Source organism: Periplaneta americana, chromosome 9 (genome assembly GCF_040183065.1).
Source record: "Periplaneta americana isolate PAMFEO1 chromosome 9, P.americana_PAMFEO1_priV1, whole genome shotgun sequence".
Classification (NCBI taxonomy): Eukaryota; Metazoa; Arthropoda; class Insecta; order Blattodea; family Blattidae; genus Periplaneta; species Periplaneta americana.
In genome coordinates, this window is record NC_091125.1 from 138,691,515 (window position 1) to 138,708,162 (window position 16,648).

The 16,648-nt window shown below is 34.7% G+C and overlaps 1 protein-coding gene and 1 non-coding gene across 2 annotated transcripts in view; one reads left to right on the top strand and one right to left on the bottom strand.

Annotated features, from left to right (window-relative positions):
• The first annotated feature begins 590 nt into the window (after positions 1 to 590).
• On the top strand, positions 591 to 709 carry LOC138706892 (5S ribosomal RNA). Its single transcript, XR_011334138.1, has one exon. It is a non-coding gene; the product is annotated as a 5S ribosomal RNA (ribosomal RNA).
• A 7,198-nt stretch (positions 710 to 7,907) lies between these two features.
• LOC138705615 (uncharacterized) overlaps positions 7,908 to 16,648 on the bottom strand; it is a 463,767-nt gene continuing 455,026 nt past the window's right edge. The window contains exon 5 of the mRNA XM_069834215.1: positions 7,908 to 8,246. Within this exon, the coding sequence (XP_069690316.1) occupies positions 7,908 to 8,246 (339 nt within the window). The remainder of the gene's footprint in view (positions 8,247 to 16,648) is intronic.

Below are 16,648 nucleotides of genomic sequence, written 5' to 3' on the forward strand. Positions count from 1 at the left end.
TTCAGTTTTAGTTTAACACCTTTATTGTTACTAACAGCTGATCGTATAGAATTTAAAATTATTTCATAACACGAGGGTAAGTATTGTGTACATATGGCTGTTGGAGTCGGAAATTTTCTAGACGTATACTTTATAAATCTTGCTTACACAACTTTTAACACTACATCACTTTGGAAAACGTATTTATTATGTGTCTTTCACGTGTTAAATTTTATGTTACAATCAAGTATTTACAATGTGGATTCTCAAGTTTGTGGAACGGAATATTCGCACATATCAACATCAGATACATAATAATAAAAAATGGGCTGACCCGAAATCGAATCACTAAATAATTTCAGATGTTCGAAGTGTCTTTTAGAGTCACAATGTTTTTGTAAATCACGACTCTTTTTAACTTTTATGTACAACTTACATACTTTATACCATAATATCGTCGTTGTTTTTATGAAACATCCTATGTGACAGTACAGAAAATAATTTTTTAGGGGGAAGAAAAAATTAATTAATATCAATAGGCCTACACTGATTCTCGATGATGTCATTTATGTTCATTATATTGTAACTTTTTATTTCTGCTTTTATAACCAGGCAACGGCCATACCATGTTGAAAATACCGGTTCTCGTCCGATCACCGAAGTCAAGTAACATTGGGCGTGGTCAGTACTTGGATGGGTGACCGCTTGGGAACACCACGTGCCGTTGGCAAAATTTTTCCTTCTATTCTGTGGGTGAATTCATGACATTCAATAACACTTCATGAAATTGATACTAAAACTTTGTGTTGTACTAGTAGACTATATTGTAAATCTCGTCTGTATATATTTCATCTAGACTGTGACTACAAATTAAGACTTTATAATAGTATTAAGTTTTTTGACTTGTTCCATATTCTAGCTGTAAGCATGTATGAATACTATGGAATGTTAATAAATACAATACAATACTACCACACCTGTCAACAATGTGACTTTTATTTCTTAATAATTCATCCTACAACAATGGGTACTGCGTAAGGGAAGGTACCCTGAAATAAAATCATGGAGGTTGGAATGCTGAAAGGTGGCAACCCCACCGTCCAACTATATCTGCACAGTCCTCGTAAGGCGGTCAGATGAAATCTCAATTACTGGTAAGCTACAGAATAATGGACCCCGATCACATAATAATATGACGACTAAGCTATGGAAAAAGGACAAGAATTTCGGTATTCATGAACAAGTGAATATAATAACTTGGAACGTGAGAGGTTTAGCGAGTAAAGAAAATTTGGAACAATAAGAAGAACCCTGAAATCAAAAGGTAGGAAAGATACATTGTTAAAATTTTATAAGGTGATGTCAGTGCCCAGTTTACTATATGGAAGCGAAACATGGGTTAAGAAAAAGAAAGATGCCTCTAAACGACATTTCATACAAGTTGAGAGGATGCGAAGGCATTTATTTCCCCTTCTACTTGCCCTGAGTCCATCAGTATAACATGCCGGTAGCTGTTACCTCTTATACCTGCAACCCCCAAGTTGTACACACAAGAAAATAAAATATTAAATAAAGTACATAAATGGATATAAAATACAGTGACACAGATGTTTGACAATTACATGTTTCAGTATATTTTGGTGTCATTTTTACAAAATGTTCAATTAACAATTAATTAAATAAAGGGATGCTAGTTTGTATTATGAAGTCAGGGGGGAGTGACATAGTGCAGATTGTTCAGTCGTTTATGCTGTAGAGTAGAAACTAGCAGTGAAGAAAACATTTATCTTCTGCTGTCGGTAGCTTTTTAATGTGCCAGTTGATATAAACAACAATAAAATTAAATATAAACGCTTAATATAGATTTTCGAAATATAGATTACCGGTAAACGTTTTCAATAATAAGGATGTTCACTATGTTCAAAGTCAATTAGTCGAATGTTAGTAAGATAGCCAGTAGCATCTTCCCCTTCACTGATGGTAAAGAGTGTGAGTAGAGGAGAAAGCCTATAAACCAAACTGAAATGGGGATTAGATTACAAACAAATGAGATGAAATTTTTGAGAAGCGTAGCAGGTTACAGGAAAATAGAACATAAAAGAAACGAAGAAATAAGAGAAGAACTTCAGATGTATGAATTAGACAACAAAATAGAAGAATATAGAAATACATGAATGTCTGACATTTTAAGGATGCAGGAGGATAGGATGCCATATAAGTTTTGAAAATATAAACCTCGGGGAAGAAGAGATATTGGAAGACCAGCCAAAAGATGGATGGACCAATTTCAGTAGCTGCTACAGGAATCAATTTCCTAATGCATGAAGGATGATGATGATGATGATGATGATGATGAACATTGGGTGCTCCACTCAACACAGCAACACAACAGTCGTTATTCCACTCCACACGACGACAATGACACAAATACACGTGTATTGTTGAGAACAACAACAATGTACTCTTAATTTCAATTAATGTTCACAAAGCACTAAGTGCAGAACAAAACTGTCAGTTCTCAGTTCACAATTCGCTTGCCTTGGCTAGTTCTTCTAGCTCACTGTTCAAGTTCACTGAACATCGAACTCAGATCCTCCTGGTACGTCGTCCTCGCCTGGCCACTGCCACAGTTACGAACTCATTCAAGTTCACTGCACGTCGAACTCAAGTCCTCCGGATACATCGCACTCGCCTGGATATTACCACAGTTACGGATTCACTCAAGTTCACTGCACGTCGAACCCAAGACCTCCGGATACGTTGCACCCGCCTGGATACTGCCACAGTTACGGACTCTCTCAAGTTCACTGCACGTCGAACTCAGGTCCACCTTGCTCCAAGAGTTGAAGGCTGACTGAAGACTAGACTAACTGACTTACTCGGCAACTCACGGTGTTATTTATTTACCACGAACATCTAGAATGTTCTGCGTCGCGAAGCTTTTGGACCTTCACAACAATCGGTCTCCAGATGCTTCCTTACTTCCGCCCAGTCATAGTCGCTTTTTCTTCCCCCTCACTCCGCACCGCGGCTAGTGTCAAAGGTTCGTGTGTCCGTTTCCCCGCGCCTTCCCTCTCGCTAGATGCGTGCGAAACTCCCTGACGCTACCAGAATCTTCTAACATGGCGCCACAATATTCACAAACGTTTTTTACCAAATTATTTTATATTCTTATGTAGGCCCATTGATTTTTAATTGTTTTCTTCCTTCTGAAAAATAATTTTCTGTACTGTCACATAGGAAGTTTCATATCATCGCTTTTCCATATTAAATGTAATAACGCTACATTCACTTAGCTAAAAAGTGCCAATGCATATTGTGGAAAAATGGTACGTGATAGAGAAAATCTGAGCTCAATTTTGGATTCAGAACCCCAAGAAACTATAAATGTAGCATAAATTTTTAGAATAATTTTTGTTATTCTTCATTTTGCAGGTTTGTGTAATTATATATAGGCAATAAAAGAACAATGAATTATTTTTCATTTATTTTTTTCTTTATTTATTTCGTTCCTGAAACACTTTGCTCATCCAAGCCCGAGTCTGTACCATAAATCAAGAAAAAGAAATTCTATCAAAGTAACTGAAATAACGCTAATTATAAACGAATTTGAAAATTGTACGTAAGGTTTGTTGCATCGAAATGGTCTCAAGAGTAAATGTGTATCAGTGATTTCAGGTCTTTTTGTGTTTTAGAACTGGAAACCTTTGCAATCCATCTACCGAAATAAGACAAGGCTTCGGTTCGGCTTCTAGAAGTAACGGCACTCCATCCATCACGAGTCCAAATCCCCTGTCAGATCGGGCCTTGTCCTCTTCCTATTGATTGTGCCAAGACAAGTTCTGCAGATCCCTTACGGCTCATTCCAAGGAACGTCAGACTACACGGGAGCGGCATTAGGTTTAAACTCTGGCTTTACTGAGAAAGAATAGACTGCAGTCAAAGGATGTTAAAAGTATTTCTTGTCTTTATAATATGTAAGTTAGACAAATGCAAAGAACAGTGCCTTGTAGACATATTACCTAAAATTATGTTAAGAGACACCAATTATTTTTGCTCACTTAAATATGCCCTAAAGCTAGGCTGAAACGCACCTCTGACGCTGTTGGAAAACACGATCGCTAGTTTGAGTCTATCTACAAAATTGTATAGTTTGAAGAGTACGCTTAAATACCAGTGTCGTACACATAGGCGTACACGACTACAATTTTTAAAACTGTCTTACCGTCTGTTTTTATGATTACCCCATTAGTTATAGCTCGTTCGCCAGAAATTAGAGTTATTGAACGATACTAACATAGATACAATATATTAAGTATTGCTTAATTCCCTATAATTTCGAAAAAAAATCGAATGAATTTTGAATCGTCTTATATTAGGGTACATACACATCGGTTATGAACAAAAATATCCTGGAATTTTATCATAAGCATTGTAGATATTAATTTCTGTAGGCGCAATATACAGGCTGAGTAATAAGTATATTTGGAATACGCGTGAGCGTGATCCTGGATCAAAAGTAATAATAATTCCTTACACGAAAATTTGACGAAAAATACTTATTTATTGGAAAACAAATAGTGACTTTTGTTTTCATAAATATCTGATCATATTAACGTGTTGGTTTTGTTTTGATTTTGTACCAGTGTTTGTTTACAAACAACATAGTGACAAGACAGTATTGCATTGTTTTTGTTTTGATTGGACGCGATAGTTCAGTGCCTTGGCCAACCAGATCACCCGACCTCACCCCATTAGACCTTTGAGGTCACTTGAAGACTGTCGTCTATGCAACACCAGTGAATATTGCAGAGGAGCTATTTCAACGTTCTGTGATCTTAAATCAGGACTAAATCAAATTTACATGCTCTAAGATCACTACTACACAAGGCAAGTTGAGATAGAATTCAACTCATTTTCCGATTTTGGATCAAAAATGAACTTCAGTTGGCTATGGATTTACAATAGGGCTTTAGTTTCTCGTGAGAATGTTCTTTCTTTTCAAAGAAAAATTTTTGTTGGATTTGGAATGTCGAAGAGCTTCTCAACTGCATCAGAGTTCAGTCATTAAAAAAATAATTAAATTAATCATAAACCTGAAGTCAGAATACAATTTGACGAAATTATGCATTAATTCTAACGGAAATAGGTCTACCTTATAGAGAAAAGTTAATATAAACATACAAAAACTGATAACTGCTTTTTTTTTAAGAATCTCCTTTGTCCTATTCTAAATTATGCAAAACATTGACTAAATAATGTACAGAATTTGGAACAATATTGAGTTATAACGAAGAAATGTTAATATAAGTACAAACAACTAATGACTGAATATCTTTAACATCAATTTCCTTCATCCGATGTGACTAACAAATCCAAAGATCTTCTGGAGATAATATACTCGTATAATAATCTGGAGGTAACATAAAAATTCCAATATAATACATTTATTGCATTTCTTGATTATCAATTCCCTACTTTAGATAATATAAACATACAAAAACTGATAACTGCTTTTTTTTTAAGAATCTCCTTTGTCCTATTCTAAATTATGCAAAACATTGACTAAATAATGTACAGAATTTGGAACAATATTGAGTTATAACGAAGAAATGTTAATATAAGTACAAACAACTAATGACTGAATTTCTTTAACATCAATTTCCTTCATCCGATGTGACTAACAAATCCAAAGATCTTCTGGAGATAATATACTCGTATAATAATCTGGAGGTAACATAAAAATTCCAATATAATACATTTATTGCATTTCTTGATTATCAATTCCCTACTTTAGATAATATGACTCACTATACTTGTCGAAACATTTATCACTATTTCAAAATATGACTAGACCTAATAGGTTATTATTATTGTCAGATGTCACCAAATAAATCGTAAGTTTATTTCTAAAATAAATTTGCTCTGTAAGACATGAGTGTAGATATAAATTAACTGTAAAATAAATCACTACCCTTTAAGTACACATAAAATTCAGCAGCATAAGTAGACAGTAAACAGAAAACTAATATAACAACAGAAAAGTGCAAATTGTGCAAAAACATTTCTACCATTAAATTATTTTCAAAATGGTCATAATTCCTTCCATGTTTGATTCTAATTATTACAACAAGCAATTAATTACACGCACTCAGTATTGGCAACTCCAATAGTTCACAAAAGACGTTAAAGAAACTGCTCATATCTGTATAAACTATTCGTTCATATCTATATAAACTATTATAGATATTGTGTTTATGTCCCATGAGAAGTTAAAACTTCGATAAACGTCTGTATCAACAATTGCAAATGCGCCATTTTTGCAGCTAAATTCACTAAGTTTGCAAGGCTGCTCAAAATCAAGCTGGAAACACATGTCGCCAACTAGCGGCCAAATTTAAAGCGTGTTATCTAATGTATTGCTATCGAATAGATAGATTTGCTTTCAGAAACGGACACAGACTTATCTATTCCGCAAAGTTATGGAACAGATAACTATAGAATAGATATATACCTTGATCTTTGTGCGATTGGGCATAAAAGACGTAAAATTATTAACATTTTTTTTCTCATACTAAAATTTTATTGAAGTAATTCGGATTACACATTATACGTACTAATGAGAAGAACAGGAGCATGATATGAACTCAGCATACCGGTAGCATTAGCTGCGAAAGTAGAGTTCAACATAATACAAAATGAAAAATGCAGATTGAACAAATGAAAAAGTAAAGGTGAAGTTCAGACAGTAAAAATACTTGTGACACGCTATGTAATAAAAGGGTCTCGGTAGTGATTATGGGTCAAAAAATCGATTTATTATTTTATGTTTAAACGAAAGTACAAACTTATTCTTTAAAACAATATCTATTTTGGGAGATATCTCTGCAGATGAGCCCTTTAAATGACCTCTTTCAATTTAGCAGCACACGTAATCTATGTATCTATTTTAATGCAGTTTTCCGTAAGTTGATATTTTGTTTCAAACTTAAGTGTATTTTTCTCTGAAACTACTGAATCTACTTACACAATATTTTTACAGTGTTTTCTGCAACCTGTGTTCTACAAAGTAGACCTACAGCTTTATGAATATCACACAAATAACATGAGGAAAAAATATATATTCACTAAAAAAAATAGAAAAATCGTTAATCAAAGAATGATATTTTTTGTCTGTTTCATTAAGGGTGAAATATTTAACTAAATTTTGGTTTAGAATTTTCAATATACATTACTTGATAACTTAAGAAAAATACAAAGTAATATGAGTGAATTGTAGCAAGTGATGTGCACCTGAAAAATGGGGTACTACTTTCAGCAAAGTGGGAAAACAGATTAAAAGTTAGGGCCCTCCTTTTAAACTTGGATAAGAAACTAATTAATTTTTTATGCCACTGAATTCAGTATGATTTATTGTACAATCCTGGACGTTTTAATTTCACTCTGAAAGCTAAAAGCGTAGAAATACTGAACTACACTTTTGTATTGAAATTCTTTAATCGCACAGGCATCACTACCCACTTCCTTTAAATATATTACGAAGCTGATTAAAATAAAGACTTGAGCTCCAAGTCACATAGTCGTTCGTATTACATTTGAATTAGCAGTTCCACTGAAAGAATTCAATTTTGGTTGAGAAAACAGAAATGAAGACTAATTAAATAAAACGCCCAAGTTGAGAAGCGAAATCATGGAAATTAATCGGAATGTACGCGTTTCTTCAAAAGACATTCTGCTCCTTCTTGAAGTACAGAAAAATGCTGTAAACACAAAGATAGGCCTATAGAGATGTCCCGTATAAGTTCGCAAAATATGCTGTTTAGTCTTGAAACTCCTGTCAAATACGAGCACAATAATAAAGGCAACAATTTTAGGCATCAAACTTAAAGTTCAATGTTATATAATGAATAGAAAATGGCTGTTTCTACTCACATAGACTGTAACGATGCCGATCTGCATTCCCTCTGCTGTTGGTATTGTTGTTGCTGTTGCACTTGCTGCTGAAACAGTTGTTGTTGCTGTTGCAATTGCTGCTGCTGGGGCGATAGCTGCTGATACGGCTGCTGCTGTTGCTGGTACAGATACTGTTGCTGTTGTAATTGCTGTTGCTGCTGCTGATATTGTTGTTGCTGCTGTTGCTGATACTGTTGTTGCTGTTCGCGCTGTTCAAGGTGTTCTCTGTGTTCCCTGACTTCCCGTTCCAATTCCCGTTGTTCCCGTTCTAAGGCTCTCTCGGCCCTCGCCTGGGCTCTCTGCTGTTGGGCTGCCTATAAACAAGGGGGACAGAATCTGTGATTCTGAAATCAGAGTTTGGTGATCATTTATCCATCTTCGGCGTTGCCTATCAGAATCTTGGTAGGAGAAACGGGATATTCATGCAGTTAAGATAGTAGGTACCTTTTGTTAATTGAGAAACTTACTTTTTCACAATACAGGATTTCTCCGTTACTATGACACAAAACTTCTACGGTTGTTAGAGGGGAGGGTCAAAGAAGAGCGATGTGAGGTTAGGAACCCAGGTCTGGTATTCCAGCTGTAATAAGTTATTCAATAATAATGTTCGTTACAATCCGGGTAGTGAGACAATTCCTTCAGCTTGCATGCAATTTGAAATGTCAATTAAACATACAATATTAATATGAACCTCTTTTCTCATACATTGACTATAGGAAGTTCGAATATTTCAAACAACAATTAGCTACTGTCCGATTCAACCCGACCTGAACTAAGTAAATACTTGGAAGATGCAAGCCTAAAGGAAGATGTTCTTATTTGTAATGTGTAATGAAATTCACCTGTGGAGTAACGGTTAGCGCGTCTGGCCGCGAAACCAGGTGGACCGGGTTCGATTCCCTGTAGGGGCAAGTTACTTGGTTGAGGTTTTTTCCGGGGTTTTCCTTCAACCCAGTATGAGCAAATGCTGGGTAACTTTCGGTGCTGGACCCCGGACTCATTTCACCGGCATTATCACCTTCAGACGCTAAATAACCTAAGATGTTGATAAAGCGTCGTAAAATAATCTACTAAAATAAAAAAAATGTGTACAAGTCTAATTCAGAATTTCTAAAGGAACGTGTAATTATCTGTAAGGTGTAATGAAGTTCACATGTGTACAAGTCTAATTTAGAATTGATAAAGGCAAGTGTAACTATTTGTAAGCTATAATACAGTTCACATAATGTGCACAAGTCTAATTTAGAACTGATAAAGGCAAGTGTAACTATTTGTAAGCTATAATGATGTTCACATAATGTGCACAAGTCTAATTTAGAATTGATAAAGGCAAGTGTAACTATTTGTAAGCTATAATGATGTTCACATAATGTGCACAAGTCTAATTTAGAATTGATAAAGGCAAGTGTAACTATTTGTAAGCTATAATGATGTTCACATAATGTGCACAAGTCTAATTTAGAATTGATAAAGGCAAGTGTAACTATTTGTAAGCTATAATGATGTTCACATAATGTGCACAAGTCTAATTTAGAATTGATAAAGGCAAGTGTAACTATTTGTAAGCTATAATGATGTTCACATAATGTGCACAAGTCTAATTTAGAATTGATAAAGGCAAGTGTAATTAAGTTCACATAATGTGTACAAGTTTAATCTACAATCTCTAAAGAAAAGTGTAATAATTATTTGTAAGCTATAATGAAGTTCACATAATGTGCACAAGTTTAATTTACAATTGCTAAAGGAAAATGTAATTAAGTTCACATAATGTGTAAAAGTTTAATCTACAATCTCTAAAGGAAAGTGTAATTATTTGTAAGATGAATTAGTTCACATAATATGTACAAGTTTAATTTAGAATTGATAAAGGAAAGTTTATTTGCAAGGTATAATGAAGTTCATATAAGTTGTACAAATCTAATTTATAATTGCTAGAGGAAAGTTTAATTATTTGTAAGGTATAATGAAGTTCACATAATGTGTACAGGTCTAATTTAGAATTGATAAAGGAAAGCGTAATTATTTTTAAGGTATAATGAAGTTCACATAATGTGTACAAGATTAATTTAGAATTGATAAAGGAAAGCGTTATTATTTGTAAGGTATAATGAAGATCATATAATGTGTACAGGTATAATTTATAATTCTGCAGTGCTCGGGAAAAGTGACATAAGTCAGTTTCCACAAACCTTTTTTGATAATTTATTGACAACTTACACTGGTTTATGTCGATTTGATTTTTTTCTGTATGAATTATTGTAATGGGAGGAATACTTATGTATTTTTTTCCAAGCGAGCAGATGTTCTGTAAGTTGTTAATAAATTATCGAAAAAGGTTTGTGGAAACTGACTTGTGTCACTTTTCCCAAGCACTTCAGAATTGCTAAAGGAAAGTTTAATTATTTGTAAGGTATAATGAAGTTCACATAATGTGTACAGGTCTAATTTAGAATTGATAAAGGAAAGTTTAATTATTTGTAAGGTATAATGAAGTTCACATAATGTGTACAGGTCTAATTTAGAATTGATAAAGGAAAGTTTAATTATTTGTAAGGTATAATGAAGTTCACATAATGTGTACAGGTCTAATTTAGAATTGATAAAGGAAAGTTTAATTATTTGTAAGGTATAATGAAGTTCACATAATGTGTACAGGTCTAATTTAGAATTGATAAAGGAAAGTTTAATTATTTGTAAGGTATAATGAAGTTCACATAATGTGTACAGGTCTAATTTAGAATTGATAAAGGAAAGTTTATTTGTAAGGTTTAATGAAGTTCACATAAGTTGTACAAGTCTAATTTATAATTGCTGAAGGAAAGTTTAATTATTTGTAAGGTATAATGAAGTTCATATAATGTGTACAAGTTTAATTTACAATTGCTAAAGTGAAGTGTAATTATTTATAAGGTGTAATGAAATTCATATACTGTGTAAAAGTCTAATTCAGAATATTTTTAGGATCAGTACTCCATGTGGGATGTTGTTCGAAAATTATTACAAATTCGACACATGTCTTTGACGAGGAAGAGTGTGATCTGCTAGACAAAAATAACATATTTAGAATTACGAAAACTTGAAATGGTTGTCATCGAGAAAAATGAAGAGAACAGTACAACAGTCATTAAATGAAGCACAAGAAGGTCTGGTTAAGAATAGAGTGAAAAACATTGATAATAATGTATTTTTTTTCTAGAATGTTATTTTACGTCGCTTTATCAAATGCTGTGGCTATCTAGCGTCTGAATGATATGAAGGTGATAATTTCGGCGAAATGAGTCCAAGTTTCAACGCCGGAAGTTACCCAGCATTTGCTCTTAATGGGTTGAGGGAAACCCCGGAAAACCTCAACTAGGTAACTTGTCCGAACCAGGATGTGAATCTTGGCCCGCTCGTGTCACGGTCACGCATGCTAAACATTACTCCACAGCGGCGGGCATAATAACTGTTATAGAGAGAAAAACTAATGAATGTACAGAAATGTGTGGTACAAGGATATCTTAATCACAACACAAATTTTATTGACAACTACGGTATAAAATATTTTCTGTTCTCGCCTAAAGCATCATTCAATGTTAAAAAATATTTTTACTAGGATAATTATTGCGTATAAATTATGTATCGGTAATTATGATGTATAAAATTTTAAGTTAAACTCTTATGTATATTAAGTGAATTCCATTGCACTCTGCAAATGATTACACACAACTTTAAACTTTAACCTTCCAAGTACTTATTCGTCACCTGTATAACTCAGATGGTACACGTGTTTGTCTGCTGATCCGGAGCTACGCTCGAGTGTCGGTTCATTTCCAATTTGGGCTGATTACACTGAACAACAAGAATTTTGCTCCGACTTAAAACAATGTGTCCCTTATGTTTTGGTGTGTGCTGAATCAGAAAATGCATCTCTTTTCTTCATATTATGTAAGGTTTTTAAGATATACTATGATTTCACTTTTCGATAAGTGCTCTCCCAGGAAAATCTGGCGCGAGTTGGGGGTATAAACCAAAACAAAAGCTAATGCATTTTATGAGTTTAAGACTTATTTCCGGTTTCTTATGGTTGTTGGCAAGATATTTAGTACTTCTAATAAATAAACACATATTTGTCCCTTCTATTAAGTAAATTTCATAACAGTTCAAAGTGAGGTCTACACAATGAACAAACAAAGGTGTGGTTTTTAGTATTTAAAGGAAACGTTTACCAGTTTGAGTGAAGGCAAATTGTAAGGGGGAATTTTCATCGGTCCACAAATTCACAAAGTTATGGCTGACTCTTTGTTCGAGGAAAAACTTTCCGTTACAGAAAGAATGACATGGCGCGCTTTCAAAGACGTTTGCTTTAGAAATTCTAGGACAGACAACTACATAGAACTTGTTGTGAAAACCATGTTAAGGGCATATGACAAAATGGAGTGTAATGTCCCTCAAAATACACTTTTTACATTCTCATTTGGATTTTTTTCCCCAACTTTGGAGCGGTAAGCGATGAGCATGGGGAAAGATTTCATCAAGAAATATCTGTCATGGAAAGGCGATATAAAGGAAGGTCATCATCCAGCATGCTTGCAAACTATTTTTGGTTCTTTGTAAAATACAGCCCCGGGTCAAGTTATGAACAGAAGCCATTCATAAAATTATTTTAACTGTAAGTTCAAATTCCGAGATTTTTCTCATTATACGCATAAAATATTTTTATTCTTGTTGTGTTTTAAACTATGTAACATCATTTTTGTATCCAGTACACATTTTGCAAGTTTTATGAGGAATTTTGAATCCCTAGTCTGTTGTAATTTTATCAGGAGCAGTAAAAAATTAAAAACAAATAAGTTTTGTCATAAAAAATTCAATTCATTTTCCCCGGAAAATGGTACGTGATGGGGCAATTTGGATTTTATATTCAGATTTAGGGCACACATATTAGTAATTTTTATTTCGGAGCAAGACAAAAAGTAAAAACTTGTTGTTCAGTGTTTTCTGTTTGGGTTTTTACCGAGGTTTCTCCAACTATAAGACGAATGTCGGGTAATCTATGACGAATCCTCGGCCCCATTTCGCTAAATACATCTTGCTACCACCAATTTCATCGACTCTAAATAATGTAGTAGCAGATATAGCCTCTACATCAGACGGCTATTGTTTAATAAAACATAAAAAAATCCTACTCTAAATAAATTATTTCAACGGAAAAAAGATTTTAATATTCAACGTTCAGTAGACAGTTCAAAACTCAAGCATGAAAGAGGATTTGCGCTAACTACCCAGCATTGTAATAACAGCATTATTATAACCATTTAATCTTACCTGGTGTTCTAAGGTTTTTGGGTTCCTCACCTCATATTGCTACATTTGACAGTTACACCAATGCTAGAAGTCTGTACCACAGTAAGGGAAATATCCTGTATACATGCCCTACATTTCAATGCAAACGCTATTTTTTTTTCTAGAAACCTTGAGGCTTGCTAATGTTCCGATCATCAGTTTGTTCCCCTTTCTACTCTCTCTGGGTGCCATTCACTCACGTACATAATATGAAGATGTTCCTCGTGCACATCACGCAGGCGAACAGGAGATAGATCTTATATGCTTTCATAACCCCGCCAGTACAAGGAGGTACATGGTTAGTACTCGTACAATTATCCGCCTTCTATGTAAAAGAACCTACAGTGAATTTAAAGTGTATTCCTGATCTTTCCCAGATTTAAAACGGCCACTCTTCTATTTCTCAGTCTCTTATTCTACCGACAATCAGTTAAAGATAGAATGAATATACACCAAATCCCTACTGGAAACAGATAGTAGTGGCAGTAACAGGTGTAGATGTAGTGATGACAGTACAATAGCAGGAATAGTAGTATAGTAGCAGTAGTAACAGTAGTAATAGTAGTGATGTCAGTATTGTGTTCGTAGCAGTAATAGCACTAGTAGGTGTAGTAATAATAGTAACAGTAACAATTGTAGTTGTAGTGATGGCAGTACAGTAACAGGAATAGTAATACAGTAGCAGTAGTATTAATAGTAATAATAGTGATGTCAGTATTGTCAGTAATAGCACCAGTAGGTCTAGTAGGTGTAGTAGTAGCAGTGGCAGTAACAATTGCAGTTGTAGTTGTAGTGATGGCAGTACAGTAACAGGAATAGTGATATAGTAGCAGTAGTATTAGTAGTAATAATAGTGATGTCAATATTGTCAGTAATAGCACCAGTAGGTGTAGTAATAGTAGTGGAGTAACAGTTGTAGTTGTATTGATGACAGTACAGTAACAGGAATAGTAATATAGTAGCAGTAGTATTAATAGTAATAGTAGTGATGTCAGTACTGTCAGTAATAGCACCAGTAGGTCTAGTAGGTGTAGTACATATAATAGTAGTGGCAGTAACAGCTGTAGTTGTAGTGATGGCAGTACAGTAACAGGAATAGTAATATAGTATTAATAGCAATAGTAGTGATGTCAGTATTGTCAGTAATAGCACAAGTAGGTCTAGTAGGTGTCGTAATAATAGTGGCAGTAACAGTTGTAGTTGTAGTGATGGCAGTACAATAACAGGAATAGTAACATATTAGCACTGGTATTAATAGTAATAGTAGTGATGTCAGTATTGTCAGTAATAGCTCCAGTAGGTATAGTAATATAGTAGTATTAATAGTAATAGTAGCGATATCAGTATTGTCAATAATAGCACCAGTAGGTCTAGTAGGTGTAGTAATAGTAGTAGCAGTAACAGTTGTAATTGTAGTGATGGCAGTACAATAACAGGAATAGTAATATATTAGTAGTAGTAATAGTAGTGATATCAGTATTGTCAGTAACAGCAAGCACCAGTAGGTCTAGTAGCGTAGTAATATTGGTGGCAGTAATAGGGTGCAAAGGATGGCAGATCATGAGATACCCAAGAAAGTTATGGAGAATAAATTTAAAGGAAAAAGGAGTGTAGGACGACCAAGACTACGATGGATGGATGGAGTGTTAGAGGATCTAAAGAAAGTGGGAATTAAAGGATGGTGGTTGGTTGCCAGGGACAGAGATGCATGGAAGAGAGTTCTAAGGGAGGCCGAGGCTCAAATTGGGCTGTAGCGTCGATGATGATGATGAATAGGGTGCAAATAGTAATAGCAGTCAGTAGAAACAGCTGCAGCAATCGCTGTAGCGATGGTAGTATTCTGTTCGTGTTAGTAATAGTATAATAGTAGCCACAGTTAGGGCAGTAGTAAGGGTAGCAGTAGTATTAGTAGTACTGGTGGCAGCGTTCTGTAGTAACAGTATCAACAATCGTAGTAACAGTGATGATAATATTGTAGTAGGAGTTGGTGAATTATGTGTCATTGTGGCGACAGTAATCATAGTGGCAACAACAGGAATCGTGGTGATGCTGGTGATAGAGGTATAAGTGGCAACACTACATTGGTAACAATAATGTGAATAACGACAGTAATCATCTTCATCTGTGTCGGAATTTTGAACAATCTTTCGCAATTATTGGGACTTTCTGATTTTGTAAGATTGACGCAAAGGTAATAGATATTGGATGTATAAATAAGTCTCCACTTACCCTTGGGGATTCGAATGCTGTTTGCATTTATTCCATAGCCAAACCTTGGTATATTGCACCGTTTGTTTTCGACTGTACTGAATTTGCCACATTTTCCGTGCATACACATACACAATAGTGGACATGCAACGTTTGTGTTTCCATTGACAAAGTACATGCCACATTTACCTACTATGTGCATATCCTTTATGGTGACTGCCTGTAGTTAGAAGCAAACAGACGCAAGAATGAAATAAACGGCAGCACGTAAATGGCACACGATTTCTTTTAATGCATTCTACACGATACCTTATAAAACTTCCATAGTGACGGCGTACAAAAAAGGGTAAGAAGAAGTTTTAAAGTTGCACGGAAACTATAGTGGTATATATCGAATCGCTTCTTGAACATTGATGTTAGTCTTTTGTCGATGAGATTATACGGGATGAGGAAAAGCGACTTTTTACAAACTTTGAAGGATGATAGATTAGATTAAAGTAAACAATTTTACATAAGAAAGCAAGAATCAGAAAGGCTTACAAGCAAACATTTTGATGGAGGCAGATGAAAAAGTTAATTCATTTTTCTTCCACCATGTTAATAATGTCAAAAGAAATACTTATACAAATTTTGGCCACTCGACCGCAATTACGAGGCCGTCCAGAAAGTGATTTTCCCTGGGGTCGTTTACAAAAAAAGTACAATTGCATGGAAAGATTTATTGAAACATACAGCAATTGTTGCGCTATTTGTCAACATATCACCCATTGGAATTGAGATATTTATCATACCATGGGATAAATTTTCGTATCATTGTGTCGAAGTCAGCCGCTTGGGATAGGAACCAGCGTTTGACGCCGTCTGCACCTCTCTGTTGATCCCACGAAATGACAAATGTCTCAATTCCGGTGGGAAATATGTTGAAAAATAGCTCAACAATTGCTCAGTCTGTTCCAATAAATTTTTGCAATGAAATTGTGTTTTCTTTCTGTTAACGGTCCCTGGCAAACATTTTTACGGCCCTCGTAATTGCGGTCGAGTGGCCAAAATTTTTATAAGTAGGGGAGAGTTGGGTAGTATCGAACATCGGGTAATATCGGACATCGGGTAATATCGGACAGTGAGTTTCTTTCATCTACCACCAGATGATAGTACCTGAATGACATGGTTACCTTTTTGT